The 15293-nt window shown below is 37.5% G+C and overlaps 1 protein-coding gene across 2 annotated transcripts; it reads left to right on the top strand.

Moving 5' to 3' along the window:
* The first annotated feature begins 266 nt into the window (after positions 1-266).
* On the top strand, positions 267-15072 carry vrk1 (VRK serine/threonine kinase 1). 2 transcript variants are annotated; one of them, XM_079853620.1, is made up of 13 exons: positions 267-373; positions 2134-2303; positions 2402-2457; positions 3652-3721; positions 4294-4381; positions 4552-4660; positions 5117-5209; positions 8031-8163; positions 8429-8549; positions 8806-8864; positions 12468-12640; positions 14595-14688; positions 14806-15071. In XM_079853620.1, exons 2-13 carry the CDS (start codon positions 2138-2140, stop codon positions 14922-14924), a joined length of 1281 nt encoding a protein of 426 aa, XP_079709746.1. In that variant the 5' UTR covers positions 267-373; positions 2134-2137; the 3' UTR covers positions 14925-15071. The 2 variants fall into 2 exon arrangements, with proteins under 2 accessions (XP_079709746.1, XP_079709747.1); XM_079853621.1 differs by lacking the exon at positions 267-373 and having other exon boundaries at positions 14806-15072.
* The last annotated feature ends 221 nt before the right edge of the window (positions 15073-15293 follow it).

Below are 15293 nucleotides of genomic sequence, written 5' to 3'. Positions count from 1 at the left end.
TTCATATTACATATTTTGGAGTTACACCCCCTCCAAAAACATAACCAATGACAATATCATGCAGTAATTCGGTAAAGAAACACTGCAATACATTTACTAATCTTGAAATGTTATTCAAAATAGAAAAAAATATATATATGTTGCAGCATTTTTTCAAATTGGCATATTTATTATGATAACAAAACGTAATTTGACTGTAAGTGTTTGTGGAAAAGCAAGTGAAAAATACATATCCCATAAGGCATTGCAACACCAGGAACCACGCAGCCCTCTTTCTAACCAATCGCGTTCGCTGAGCTTCACTCTGATGAGCCGTTTTGCGGGAACTTTGGAGAGGAAGAGCTGTTACAACCTGCCACTTACGCGCGGAAAGGTTAGTAGAATATTCTAGATCTGCTTCGATAAAGTGTCATGTCCATATATGTTTACTAGCGGATTATGAATACAAATTATCGGCTCTGCTGTGATACAAAGCCGGCATAAGGCAGCTAACTCTGCTAGCATAGCGAGTTGAAATTGTTGAGTCGCAGTTCCCCTCAAATACAATATAAATAACTCAGCGTCATTTTCATTGATAATATTATGTGATATTATCCGCATGTTTATCACTTTTAAATACTTGTATCATTCCTAAACAAAGTAAAGCCATGAAAAGCTTTTAATGTCTGTTTTTCTTTTACATATAAAAGTGAAACAAACAGCATCATTGGCAGGGCTGCAAATTGAAACTTTTTTCCGAAAACAAATGTCATCGTCACTGATCTTGTCATTAATTGTAGTGCTTATACGAATACATCTCTCATGTTGAAAGTCTGGCTATTTAATATATCAACGTTTATATGTCAATAATTATGACAGAAACACTCGCCTTCATGTCAGTCACACCCTAGTCTTGTTTTTACAGGTAACGTTAGTGTAATTATTAGTAGGCCTGTATTTCTGAAAGCACATGTGTTCAGTGTAGCTAAAGTTATGTTCATAATCATATGAAGAGACTACATCTGATGGTCAGGCCCAATTTTTATGTTGATGTCCAAATGTCCACATTAACAATTTTCGAAATTCTTTTCATTCTACCCTGCTTAGTATTATTATTATTATTATTATTATTATTATTTTGAAACAAAAAAAGTAGAAAAAAATATATATATTATTTTTAGGCCACTAACCAAATGTAAGCACATATTTGACACTGACAGGGTTTCCATATTCATAGAAAATCTAGACATGTCAGTGAATTTTCAAAAGTGTTATTTCCAGGTCTGTAAATAAAAAATAAAAAAATTATAATAAAAATGTATTTAGACATTCTGAATTTAAGTAAAGTTTTCAGTTAAACTATTCACTCTATATATATAGCCTATAATGTAATGAAAAAACAAAATGTGTAAAACTAGAAATAATGCTAAATAAAAGTACTAGGCCTATCCCTCGAAGGGATGGGCAATATGGACAAAAAAATATTGCGTTTTTTGTTGGCTTGAGTGCCGATATACAGTATATGTATGTATGTATGTGTGTGTGTGTATGTATGTATGTATGTATGTATTTTCTACTTTTTTTCTATTTGAATAACAAAATAATTTTTCTATTTTTTTAAAACTGTTATTTCACATCCTGCCCAATGTCGTCCTCATATTTAAAGGCTATGAAAATGAATATAGTGATTGTAACCATGTAGGCTGATGCAATGTGTAAGCTTGCATAAGGATCGTCCACTCCTGACAGCAAAATGGTCATATTTAAAATAAAAATATACCTGTGAAAAGTAAGTTATGCACTAAGACAGACACCTAATCTCAAATGCATTAAACAGCAAAAGTATCTGTCAGAGCAAGCCACTTTAAACTATAGCCTATGTGTTAACTATATCTTACGAGTAATTTTGAAGCCCTTAATATAAAGCATGTCTCATGTTTAGGACAAATTGGATTATGCACTTTCCCCACAGCAGCTCACTCAGTGTCCTAGTAATATCAGACTACTGTATATATAAACTGTATTGATCCTATATCATTTATAAGAATATATCGATATATCATTCAAACTCCATATGCCGCCTAGTCCTAAACCTTAATGGTCCCAAATTCAGTTGTAATGATGCTTGAGTTTCTCTTGTTTGATACGTTTAAGAAAAATGCCACCCAAGTCCAAGGCAGGTGGGGTGAAGAAAGCGAGAGCTCCACCCAAGAGGAAACTGGCTGAAGAATTCCCACCTGGAGAAGTCCTTACAGATAACGCAAAGAAAAAATGGAAGCTTGGATCTGCTGTTGGGCAGGGAGGTTTTGGCCTACTGTATCTCGGTAAGATTTATTTTATTTTTTACAGTAGGAAATTCTAAAGCTTTATTTGGATTAATTTATCAGTTGTTCAAATGTAAATTTGTTATATTTCCTTTTAGCTAATGAAGACTCTTCAGGATCTGTTGGCACTGATGCACCTTATGTCATTAAAGTGGTAAGGGACAGTGTGTATCTTTTTGTTGTTGCTGACGGCAGGTATATGTCCAGAGTTTTAATTTCTTCGATTGCCTGTGATGTTTGGGTGGTCAGAATTTTTTTTTAATGTAATGTTATTTATTAATAGAAGAATTTCTGTGGCCGTAACTAGAAGAAAAAAATAGAATAAAATAGAAAATAAACAATTAAATAAAAATGCAATTTTCAACAGTCATTACATTTATTATTAAATAAACAAAAAAAGTGCCAGAGACCGTAATATAATAGAGCTGGTAAGTCCCGCCCCTTCCGCTAACCCCACTGGACCTCTAGGTTGAAAAATCGTCAATGCAAGTGAATGGGAGAAAATAATTATTTTCTGGTCCCGTTTGAATTTTGCCATGAATGTGAACATATGTTGTCTGTGATTTTTTTAATATAATTTTTCGTGTAAAGAATGCTACAATTTAGCTGGTAGAAGTTTGATACGGTTAGACTTTGTGTGAGAGCACTTTGTGGACTACAACTCTTCGCTGCTTTCGACGCGAATCTGAAGAAAGAACAACCGATTTGGTTTGAATGTTGACATTTGGGTACAAAACACACAGGCATCTCGATCTGTCTCCATAGATTATCGCAGCATTAGCACCGTGATTTGACAAGTGGAGGGAAATGTGTTATGGGGTGACGTCACATAGGCGACATGTAGTCTTTCTCGTTATGTCTTTTCCACAACTGCTAGCCAAAGAATCGTACAATATACTGTCAAACTCGTAACATGAAAAATTATATAAAAAATTCACAGACAACATATGTTCGCATTCATGGCACAATTCAAAGGGGATCAGAAAATAATTATTTTCTCCCATTCACTTGCATTGACGATTTTTCAACCTAGAGGTCCACTTGGGGTTTTACGGATGGGCGGGACTTACCAGCTCTATAGAGAAGCAACCACCTAGCTTCCTAGCAATTTTTGCATGAGCATGTACCAATCACATTTTATTGAGGAAAATGTTTACATTTTACAAGCATTCCAAATAAGATAGTTAATTTTGTGCTTTGTTAAAATGACATGATATGGATATGTGATAATGGAAGTACACTTTCCCTCTACAGGGTTTTTTAAAATGTATGAGGGTTCACGATTTTTCTTCTTTTTTTCTTTTCTAAATGTCATTTATTTTTGGTGCTTATTTTGACTGTCTTGCAGGAGCCAAGTGACAATGGCCCTCTCTTCTCTGAACTGAAGTTCTACATGCGAGCTGCCAAACCTGATCTAAGTATGCCCTTGTGACTGCAAACACACTCTCATATGCATGATGAGCCAGGCTGAAAAAAAGTCGGAAGAGCAACTCTTTTAATTAAAGAAAGTTCTGAGCTCACCATTGAGGGCCTTATGAAGACAGACGAACCACAACTCTCTGCTTTTGGTGGCTCTTATGGCTGCCCCAAGGCCACAGTATTGCGCTTTATTTAATAACAATCCAAATGTCAGTCTCCCTTGACAATTAACTGCTATATTACTAAGGGATGCTCATGTTTTATTCATTGGAATATTGTAATGTTGGTAAATATTTGTCCCACCAGCAGATTACCTTGCGGCACACTCACAGTTTGGTCCCAGGGGAATACTTTTATATTACTTTGAGCACCAACAAGTTTAAAGAATAAGTTTAGAATAATTTGCCTTTATGAATTGATCATGTGATTGCATTTAACTGTTAGTGTGATCGTCTTAGTTCAGTTTTAGTACTGATGTCTCACTGTAGTGTTTCTTCTTTTCACTGGGAAGTGGAATAGTTTATGTGTTGTGAATCATGTTTGTGACAGAATGTTTTATATTTTGATTCAGTTGGGGCTTGGATGAAGTCAAGGAAAATTGAGTATTTGGGAGTTCCAAAATATTGGGGCTCTGGTTTTCATGAGAAAGGTGGTAAGAGGTAGGAAGAAAAAAAAAATCATTACAAAAGTATTATATAATTTTTCAATTTTTTTTTCTTTTTCTTTTTCTTATTAATAAAATGTTTAGGAAGTTACAAATGTCTTTGATTGTTTGAACACACAAGAATGCCACTTAAATGTAATGATTTCACATTAATCTTCATGACAGGTACAGATTTATGGTCATGGATCGATTTGGAACAGATCTACAGAAGAAATTTGAGGGAAATGATAAGAAATTTCCAAGGAAACTGGTTCTTCAGCTGGGTCTCAGACTTGTAGGTTTCTTCTAAGTGTACCTCTATCAGAATAAGTAAACTGCTGAAAGTTTAATGGTGCATCATGTTATGTTTTGTTTGTTTCACTGACAGGTATGACATTGTACTTCATTGACATTTTGACAAAGCAAATATTTCATGTCATTGAAATACCCTTCACATATGTCACTCATGATTGATTTATTTCGCAACCAAAATGTCCAATAATAGGTAGGGTTACTAAAATAAAATGAGCAATGAGGGAGGCCACTCTTCTATAGAATAATATACAAATAATTATTCAACATATGTCAGTAAGCACAATTCATTTTTATAACTATTAAACTTCGTTAAAAACCTTTTAAAGATGCACAGAAATCTTCAACATGACTGTTTGTGGCATTGCATGCAGTGAGAGAAAATCTTATATTCCAGTATTATTATAAAATCTCATATTCTCACATCTTTCATCTCTAGCTTGACATTCTGGAGTACATCCATGACCATGAATATGTGCATGCAGACATCAAAGCCTCCAACCTTCTTCTGTCCTACACCAACCCCAATCAGGTTTGTTTCAAGCCTTCCACATGTTTAACAGATCTCTGTTGCCATGGCTGTACAGCTCTAACTGTAGAGACACATAGACAGAGTGTGTAAACTGCAGGACTATACAGAGCTCCTACTTCTTTTAATTGGAGTACCAGTGATTTGCAATGTAAGAAACTACTTGTCTTATTTTTTTTTTCCATCTGTTAATGAGATTTGGGTGGGAAAAAAGCAAAACAATTTAAGCCTTTAATGCGGCTCATAAACTGAAGAGATTAGAGACAGTGTTGAAGCTGTCTCTAGCAAATAAGGTTGGGGGGACTGGGCAGGGGCAAATATTTAATTTGAAGATTAATAATGTATCAGTGGTGTATTATTAAGATGCTATTTTTAAAGTCACAATTTAAAACTCGGCCTCTTGGGATTAGTCGCTGCTTACTTGGTGAGTCTGAGCATCCTTTTTTTTTAATTACTTGGGTCTTTTCTTTGCTTCTGAATACATGTATTTCTGTGTTTTATAAATGTGTGTTAAGTACACAGACACTGAAATGCACCGGTTGTAAACTAAATAATACGAATGCCTAGTTATATTTTCTTTTCAATCAGATATAGGAATGATTTGAAGTGTTATTGTATGATAGGAACATAAGAATGCTTTTTAGAACTAATAGTAAAAACTGAATCCTGAACTGAATGTAAATTATTCTTATGAACTGGTTCTTATAACAAATGATTCCAAAAGACTCAAACTCATGAGTTACAGTTAAAATCAGTCTGACAATATTTTACAGAGTAATATCATAAGTTATCCTAGTGGTTGCTAAATTAACATCTGAAAGTAATGTTAACATAAATTTTATTAAGGTAATCAATCAGTAACCACTTGAATGGATTCGAGTTTCTTTTACAAGGTAAACGTGTAGTTGAAGACACATTTGCCGCTTTTTAAAAAATAAATGTTATTTCGTAAATGTATTATGCATACACTTTATAAGTGAAGGATGGATGAGGGTGCAAAAACAGAACTCTTTGTCCAGGATATCCTGAAAAATCGATCAAATGCAGATCTTTAGATTAGACTGGAAATAAAAAGGTTTGACTCATCCTAGTATAGAGCTGCATGATTCTGGTTAAATTGAGAATATTTTTTTGTTTTGTTTCAATGTTACCACGATTTGGCAACTAAAAATAATTGACTGGAGATTCTGACAAAATGTTAATTGCTGCAGTCTATATAAAACATTTAGTTAATCTGAATAAATTATTTAAAAAAACAGTTTGATTGAATGATTCAATGACTGAATTATAAATACTTCACTTGTTTCATTACTGGATGAATCAGCATTTTTTAACAAGTCTCTTGAATGAATGATTCAATGACAAATACATTTTTTAACAGTCGCCAGGTGGCGATTGTAACAATGTAATCGATACAATCGTTATTTGAAGCGCTAAGTTACTTTCATAAGGTAATTTGCTCTGTTTTGATCACTACCGTAGACATCAGTGACTGTTTATATGTGCACCAATAATGTGATTATTTCTAATAATCAAGGTCAATCGCAGTAAGACACGAGCAGAACTCTTTACTCCAGTTTACATGCAATTTTCATTATTTTGATTATCTGCTAATAAGTATGGTTATACCACACTCAGATAGGCATACAATATGAATGTTACTGGCCATTGTTTAAATCTACTCACATCAAATTCAAAATACATTTATATGGACGTACTGGATATTATTCGGCGCCATGATGAACATCGCAATGCCAGGTTTGCATACACCGCAAGTTGTGTTGATAGAGTTTAGTGATTTGGAGAAGAGAAAAATTCAGAATAATGCCATGGAGTTCATTCATGAAGTTGTGCGAACAACACACGGCATTCGTGTACATCCGTGCACAACACATGTCAGAGCGGTAGTAATGTGATTAAAGGGATGGTTCGGAGTAAATCAACCTAGGGTTCTTTGCACCATGACCTCGAGCCAAACACCACCACCACCACCCCCCCGTACCCGTGTTCTGTACTCATAAAACGAGGCATTGGAAAGTTTGTATGTACATCACAAGTTTATTTAAATAACACTTGCCTGATGGCTAATGCTATCGCTAACCCGGACATCATTAAGAAAGAATGTTAACCTTGTAGCATTCACCTGGTCAAGTAAAATGATGTTATTTTTGTACAACCATTTCTACAAACTTATAGAGGAATAATGAGATGGATGACCATCCTACAAACTGTTTAACAGTTGGCAAGTGTGGGTTGAAGACATTTTGATCTCTGTGACTCATCAGACTATATATATTTTCAGATGCCTAGGGAGGACACTTTTGTTCTTGATAATATTTCTGTGTGTTTGTCATGCAGCTTTGTACACTGCATGACATCAAGTTATAGTTTAAGTAGTTTTTCTTAAAAGTTTGTGATGTTTGTCACTGTGGGTGAGCTGTTAATCTTTACTGTTGCAAATTGGTGTATACAGTTATTTTTGAGACACTTAACCAGGACACATCAAATCATTTTAATAGGTAATGGGTGCACCTGCAATTTGTGCACTGACTGTTTTAGTATCTTTGGAACCCTGTTAGCTGCTTCCTGTTGCTTTGAAAACTCTGCTATCAAAGTGCTAATTGTCAGACTTCTTTTATATGTGACACTGCTAATTGGCAATCAGTCTATTTGCAGCTGCATATGTGATTTATTTGTTGTAACCTTATTTCATTTACAAGTCTTTTTTTAATTCTCTGTAATTATGTTAGCAGTGATTTACATTTTTGTTGCACAGGAAGAATTTGATTCTGACTTTTTTTTTTCCTCCATTTGTTTAACCCAGGTATATTTAGTGGATTATGGATTGGCCTATAGATACTCTCCTGAAGGAGTGCCAAAGGAGTACAAAGAAGACCCAAAGAGGTGTCATGACGGGACCATTGAGTTCACTAGTATTGATGCGCACAAAGGAGTTGGTAAGAAATTGGAACAATCAGGTCTATCGTCACTTTTAAGTTTAGACTAGACGAGTCCCTGTGGCCTGAAAACTATAAAAATTTTACCCCTGCAGGACATCATCATAAGTTTTTTGTAAAGCTTGTGATGAAAAAGATTATGAAGAAATAATGTTCTTAAATGTTGATGTATTGATACTTTGCATCAAATACTACAAAAGTGGGCAACCCCTTAAAAATGTTTTATTAAGAGCTCCTCTCTGTGGGGGAAAATATTACATTTCAGCCCCTTCAAGAAGAGCAGACCTGGAAATCATGGGCTACTGCATGATCCAGTGGCTTTGTGGCCGTCTGCCGTGGGAGGACAAACTTCATGACCCATTGTATGTCAAAGACTCCAAACTCAGGTGAATCTTAAACCTCACTTGTAGCATTTTGGATTTTACTTTTTTCTGAACCAAGATGTAATCTAACTTATTTTTTGCCATTGGCCAATGAATATTAACTTGCATGAAAAAATGCTATATGACTAATTCATTTTATTCCTTAATTGTCTTAAAACTAATTTCTGGATACAAATAATAATGGGTAAGATTTAATGAATTATAATAGATACATTTTCAAGATGTTGTATGATCCATTTTTAAATATTCTTCTCCTCAGGTGTAGAGACAATATTGATGAGTTCTTGAAAAGCTGTTTCACTTCAGAAAATAAACCAGGTGAGAAAAAAAAAACAGCATTAAAGGAGAACTCCGGTCAATTTTAACATTGAGCTCATTTTTTTGTAAATTTGGAGTGCTGTCAGGAGAACAACGACAAAAATCGGTGTTGCCTACACCTTGTTATCCTCTTTTTAAAATTTGCACCCTGTTGACTTCAATGGGGCAAGTTTTAAACCTGCTTATAGCCTCTTAACATCCTTGATGTGTCATTACAAGTGCCCAGCCATGTGAGTGATTCCTTCAGAGTGAACACGAGTGAGTCTGACTGCAGTAGATGTGAAAGATATTAATAAAAGTGATGTTAATTCAGCCAGCGCACATACCTGTATTTTCTTCCTGTTTTCGGTCGAAGTCCACAGTAATCGATTGTCGAGTTCACGCGCGTGATCATAGGTAACTAAACCTATGCGCGTGAACTCGACAATCGATTACTGTGGACTTCGACCGAAAACAGGAAGAAAATACAGGTATGTGCGTGGTCCATTTCTGAGTTAGGTGGCGGTAATGCACATATTTGTTTGCGATCCGCCGTAAAAAAAAAACAAGATAAAGAAAGCGCCGGAAGCGCGCGCGCCCTCAGATCACTTGGACGGGGTTGTGTACAAGAGGTAAAAACGATATAAATACTGTTCGTTTTCTTACACAAACCGCTCGTTTCGTGCCTTAGGCCATCAATGTGTACTTACGATGGGGAATTGTTTAATTTGGACTTCTCTGTGCATGCTCTTTCAGATAGTGACCATAGACCTGCATTATATGACTGACAGACAAGAACGGTTTGACCTAAAAATATCAAAATTGAAACTACTGCGGAAACAAAGACACCTATATCTTGGATGCCCTTGAGGTAATCTAAAACATACCAAAATTTTATTTCAAAGTGAACTATCCCTTTAAATGGCACATAACACACACAGTTTATGCCAATCTCATGTTAAGCTTGAGTACCTATAGAGTAGTATTGCATCCTTCATATCTCTGAAGAGTATTCAGATTTATAAAAGAGAGATACGCTGTACTGGTTCTTTCCGAAAACAGTCGAGCTCCTGGAGGCGTGCCGTGGGCGGAGCTAAAGAGCCACGTACAATACATAATCGCATTATCCCTGGATAACATTGGATTCTCGATACATTCGTCTTGTTTACATTATATGCACTTACGCGCCGATTGCCAACAAAACACAGACATTTGACGTTACTTACCGCCTGCAATTCCTATTCATGACCGGGATCTTTTAGCTCTGGGACCGCTTCATCTTTCAGTTTCAAACGATCTGCAATTCCAGCTTTGAACTGGGCCTTGTTTATAAAACATTTGTCGCTGAAATGCTGGGAACAAACAAACACACTTGCACAACTCCGTTGCTGCCCTGGTAAAACTAACTGCATCCACTGTTGCCCTAACACCGTGTCCCAACCAGACGCAATGCGATAAGATTCCAGCGACAAATAATTTGTCTGCCCACACTAGACGCGATGCGACTGTGAAATGCGTCCAAATCAATCAAAATCCACAGCCAATCAGAACAGTGTGTGGGCGGAGTCTCGCGGCAAGTGCACAGCACCAGAGAGTAATCTTGACGGCACTCGCAAGAAAATGGATAAGTAGGCTACATAATCAAATTCACAAATATTACACCATTTAAACATTATTAAAAATACATAGGCTACTGAGTTACTAAAACAATCTTTGTCAAATAATACACTTGTTTGTTCACAGTTTGAATGTTCTTGTTTCCATTTGTTTAATTTCAAGATCTGAGGTGAATTATCCATTGTTGCTTTTACAGCTACAAAGCTGAGAGCACTAAATGATATTAAAAGTCACATTACACACTTTTAACATTAAATAAACCACATAAACAGTACCTGAGATTATCATTGCCACACTTTGTGTTTGTTGTTCCAGCCGCGGTCGCAGAAAAATATAAACCTTTTCTAAAATAGAATTGTCGCGTGTCGCCATCGCGGCTGGTTAGGACAAAAACTCTTAACATGGAAAAGATAACTTTTATCGCACGGCGTCACGTCGCGTGTAGTAGTTAGGACACGGTGTAATGCTGGGTTATTTGGGAAGCCGAACAAGGTTATCTTTCCCTCACAACCAAAACACACTGATTTCGTGGTCTAAAAACAAAATGACAGCACTGCTGACAGCTTCCGTAACCCGAACGAAGAACATTGATGAGCGTGCTCTTGCTCTCGCTTTGGTTGATGTGTGCACGCGCTCTTCTGGGAGAGGTGCCCATACAAGGAATTCCACACTTTATGACGTCATACAGGGCCATACTCGAAAAAAAACTTTCAGAAACTTGTATGAACCCTTAAGGAGTGTATTTGGCACAGAAATACTCTGTCATATGTCCAACTTGTTTTTTGAAACTTTGGCCATGTTAAGCATGAGAATCCAAACCTTTAACAGTGTGAATGCATGAAATACCATTAAACATCCTCTTTAAGCTGTTTCTCGCAACTAAATGGCATTTAAGCATATTTATTTTTTAACTGGGTCGCGACCGCAGAAGCACCTGTGAATTCTGCAGTAGTACTTTTTGTTTGTCTGCCAAGCGGTAATTGGATAGACGCACTTTCGAGCTCTGATGCGCAAACAAGAGCATGAGGGCCTCTTCTCGTGATAATTAGTGTCGACCTGCTGATTTAGCCTTAATTAGAGCTAATCTATCATATATATAGTGCTAATTCTCGCAACTTCTCACACTAACTTTAAACTGGAGTGTGATCACTTGCCACTTTTTATACATATGCACATTTTCTGTTGACAAATATTTTAGTGAAATGTTTAGTAAATCTAACAAAAAAAGTGCACATAACCATTGTATCAGCTACCCCGCTCGACCACAAAGCAGTGACATAAATAAAAGATTAAGTTTTTAAACAAACTTGTTTTTCACCCTTCTCCGTTCTCGACCTCTACATTGCCTAGTTTTGCAGTCAGTATGTGGCAGTCTGTACTTTTGCAGAACTTTAGGGCGTTCTTTCTTTGTGTCATTTAAAAATCAAAGATGTCATTGGCTCCCTTTGCTCAGTCGCTGATGTGATGGCAGTTCTTAAGCCGTGTGACAGCCGCGCGGCAGACGGCGAGATCCCTCCTCAGGCTGTTGTCTTGTGCGTACACGGCACATCACAACACCGAGGTGATGGGAGGCGGCACTGTTAGCACGGCCATCACGACTAATTCTGTTTGGTGTGACTATTTTAGCAGCCGACAGTAAACAACAGTTTGTGAGCGGAGAAGTATAAGGAACAAAGTGACAAATGTCTGCCCCTCTCCTCTAAACTTAGCTTGAAGGTTAAAGTGTGAGCGTCTGCTGTGAAGACACTGCCCTACAGGGACTGTTCTGTCTATGCTAAACGCACAAACATACGTGCACTTGCAACTTATTATCGTTGGACTTCTGCATGTTCCTTTGAGACAGAGGTCCAAGTAACTTGTGCTTAATCACACACATAATTGCTCTTCGTTTGTTTATTGACCCAGAAGTGTCTTAAACATTGTGCAGCTGTATCGCTATGTCTGAATAAATAAATCCATCTGCATTAAGATTTAAATGTTGTGCTTAATGTCTTTTTCAATTTCCAGAGGAAATGGGGAAGTTCATGCAAGAGGTCAAGGCTCTCGGATACACAGACAAGCCAGATTATGCAAAATTGCGAGGTATTTTGCAGCAAGGCCTGAAGACCATCGGGGCGACAGATGACAAAAAGCTGGACTTCACCATGTCGACTAACGGCATGGGCCCGCCCTCTGTCAAGGTGATAGCCACCTTCAGTAGAACATCAAAAAACCGACCTCTGTGGCACTCCCTCATTCCCGGCACATTAAAAATGCTCTGACAGTCCCTTTTTGAAGCCCGCCATTTAAAAACAAGCCAATTCAACACCCTATAATTTGTTTACCTTTTGAAAGCAGATTCAAATTTGAAAATGCCCACACACGATCCAAGACTAATTGCTCAGGTTAGTAGGAAACGCGGTCGAGCGAATTGATTTTCAAATACGATTAACGTGCAATGCTTTTAACAAACGTTTCTTGAGCTTATTTGGATTTTTCAGCCGACACACAAACATGCTCTTTGCTCACCTCATTTTAACTCGGTGTCATGATGTTAATATTTTTATGAATGGTTAGTTTAATATCTTAATTTTTAGTATTTATCTCTGCATTTCAAATGGAAGAATGTAATTTGACCTTAGTTTCTTATCCTATATTGCAGTCAACACCCTCAAGGTGTCAGCTGGTATGAGAGCTCACTCTGAATACCTCATCTCTGAATACTTGCAAAAGATCTTGTTAATCACTGAATCGTTTTATCTGGATTTCAAGCGATATGATCTGTAGAAGTGAATTCTGCAGCCGTCATGTGTATTTTGTGTAAAACAAACTGTCCGAGCCCACAAAGATGCCCTTGATGGCATATACTTTGTGAAAATGATAAGACTGTGGCTTCATTCATGGGGTCCGGCACAAAGAGCTCTTGGCAACAAAGCCGTCTGCATCTCAGGTTCTCTCCAGCGACCGGGTGTTTATCCCAGTGGCCCCTCCTCTTCCTCCCACAGACAGGTCCTGAGTGCCTGTGTTTATTCCCTGCTAATGTATCACAAATTTGCTGACACGGTAACCTTGGAGTCGGCGCGGGCCGGCAATCAGCGAGCCGCACTTACAACGGGAGGGGACGGACTCTCCTCACTTCCCACAATGCAGTTTGCATATGGAAGGTGCCACCAGGGAGCTGGCCCATGCCAGCTGAGGGTTACCTGCCCACTGCCGTTATTGTATGTAATTATCGAGCCAATCTGTTCAGCTCAGCAGGGTCTGGATGGTAATCATGAGGCAGCAATTGGCAAAATGGAAGGGAAATGTGAGGGGGTGTGGGGGGGGCTAGTAAGGATGATAGTTCAAGTCCGAGAGAGGGGCGAGCATTCATTATGCAGTCTGAGTGAAGAAAAGGGAGAATTTGATTGCTGTCGTTAAGTGCATCTTCTTCATAACCCCTGGTTCGGTTTGCACGATTTCCTTGAATTGAGGACTTGAGCTTCAATGCTAGAGTTTTCATTTCAATAGAAAAAAATCAAGGATTTTTGATTGATGAAATTGTTCAAATAGATTAACTCATAGTAAGTTTATTGTTTGGAGTTCTGAGGAAAATTCTCAATATTGAATTCAAAAGTTTGGGTTCGGTAAGTTTTTGAAAAAAAGTCTCTTATGCTCACCTAGGCTGCATTTATGTGATACAAATACAGTAAAATTGGGAAATATTATTACAATTTTAAATACATTTTCTGTTTTAATATATTTTAATGTTTAATGTATTCCTGTGATGGGACAGCTGAATTTTCAGCACTATTTCTCTAGCCTTCAGTGTCACATGATCTTTCAGAAATCATTCTAAAATGCTGATTTTGTGCTCAGGAAACATTTATTATTAACTGACCATACATTTTTGAATGGTAGTATACATGCATTGCATTTGACATTCAAATTATTTTATTTGTTCTTTCCGGATTTACTAGATAGCTGAATCATAATCACATTTCCTCAAGCGTTCACAGCGCTGAGGACGCATGCGATAGTTTCCATGTGTATATAGAGCAAAAGGTCCCTTCTTAATATTTGAACTTCCTTAAAGGTTGCTGTTGGCAAATGAATTGACCACTGCTCTTCCATCTTTTCCATCCCCATGTTCGTGTCTTTATTTTTGACGGGAAGACTCCCAAGCGAAAGAAAGCGGAGGAAAAAGGCCAGTCTGCTGATGAAACCGAAGGCGCCCCTGCAAAGAAGAGGCGAGCTCCACAGAAAAAGGGTAAGCCATCTTAATGGACATTAGAGTAATCTCTAGCTTTACCCTTTTGCAATCTTCATCAAATTTAGTAACAATGGGTGTGGTAAACATTTTAAAATGAACATGTAACCTGTTTAGACATGAATGGAGCTAAAAAGGCGGCGACTCCTGCAAAGCGGCCGGCTAGGAAAGAAGCTCAGGCCTCCTCTGAGCCAGCGGTGAAGAAAAGCAGAGGAAGGCCCAAGAAGAACTCTTAATCCTCTTCGAACTCTAGTTCAAGTTGTTTCCTTTTTGTATCTTTTAAATTGTCTGGTCTGTATTTGTTCTCTGTGGTTGCATTTTCTTAAACTTTAGCAGGGTGTTGGGCACACTCTCTCGCAGTGAAATGATAATAAATAAGAGGTAAAAAAAAAACGACAGTGGCTTTGAGTTGTGAGTTATTTTCATTCCTTTGTAATGCCTTGAATAATCAAGCCTATGCGGATGAGGTCCAGAGGGGATTGCTTTGCCCCCGATAAGGAAATCCCTGAAGGAGCTCAGAGTCCCGACTCTTCCCCCGCCACATTTTCCCCTTGTTGTTGTGCTATGAAAGCCGCCGTGCGGCTGGCACTCCGACATCTGTGGGA

This window comes from Squalius cephalus, assembly GCF_949319135.1.
Source record: "Squalius cephalus genome assembly, chromosome: 20".
NCBI classification, from domain to species: domain Eukaryota; kingdom Metazoa; phylum Chordata; class Actinopteri; order Cypriniformes; family Leuciscidae; genus Squalius; species Squalius cephalus.
The sequence above is the reverse complement of the archived record's forward strand: the minus strand, read 5'-3'. Positions and strand labels throughout refer to the sequence as shown.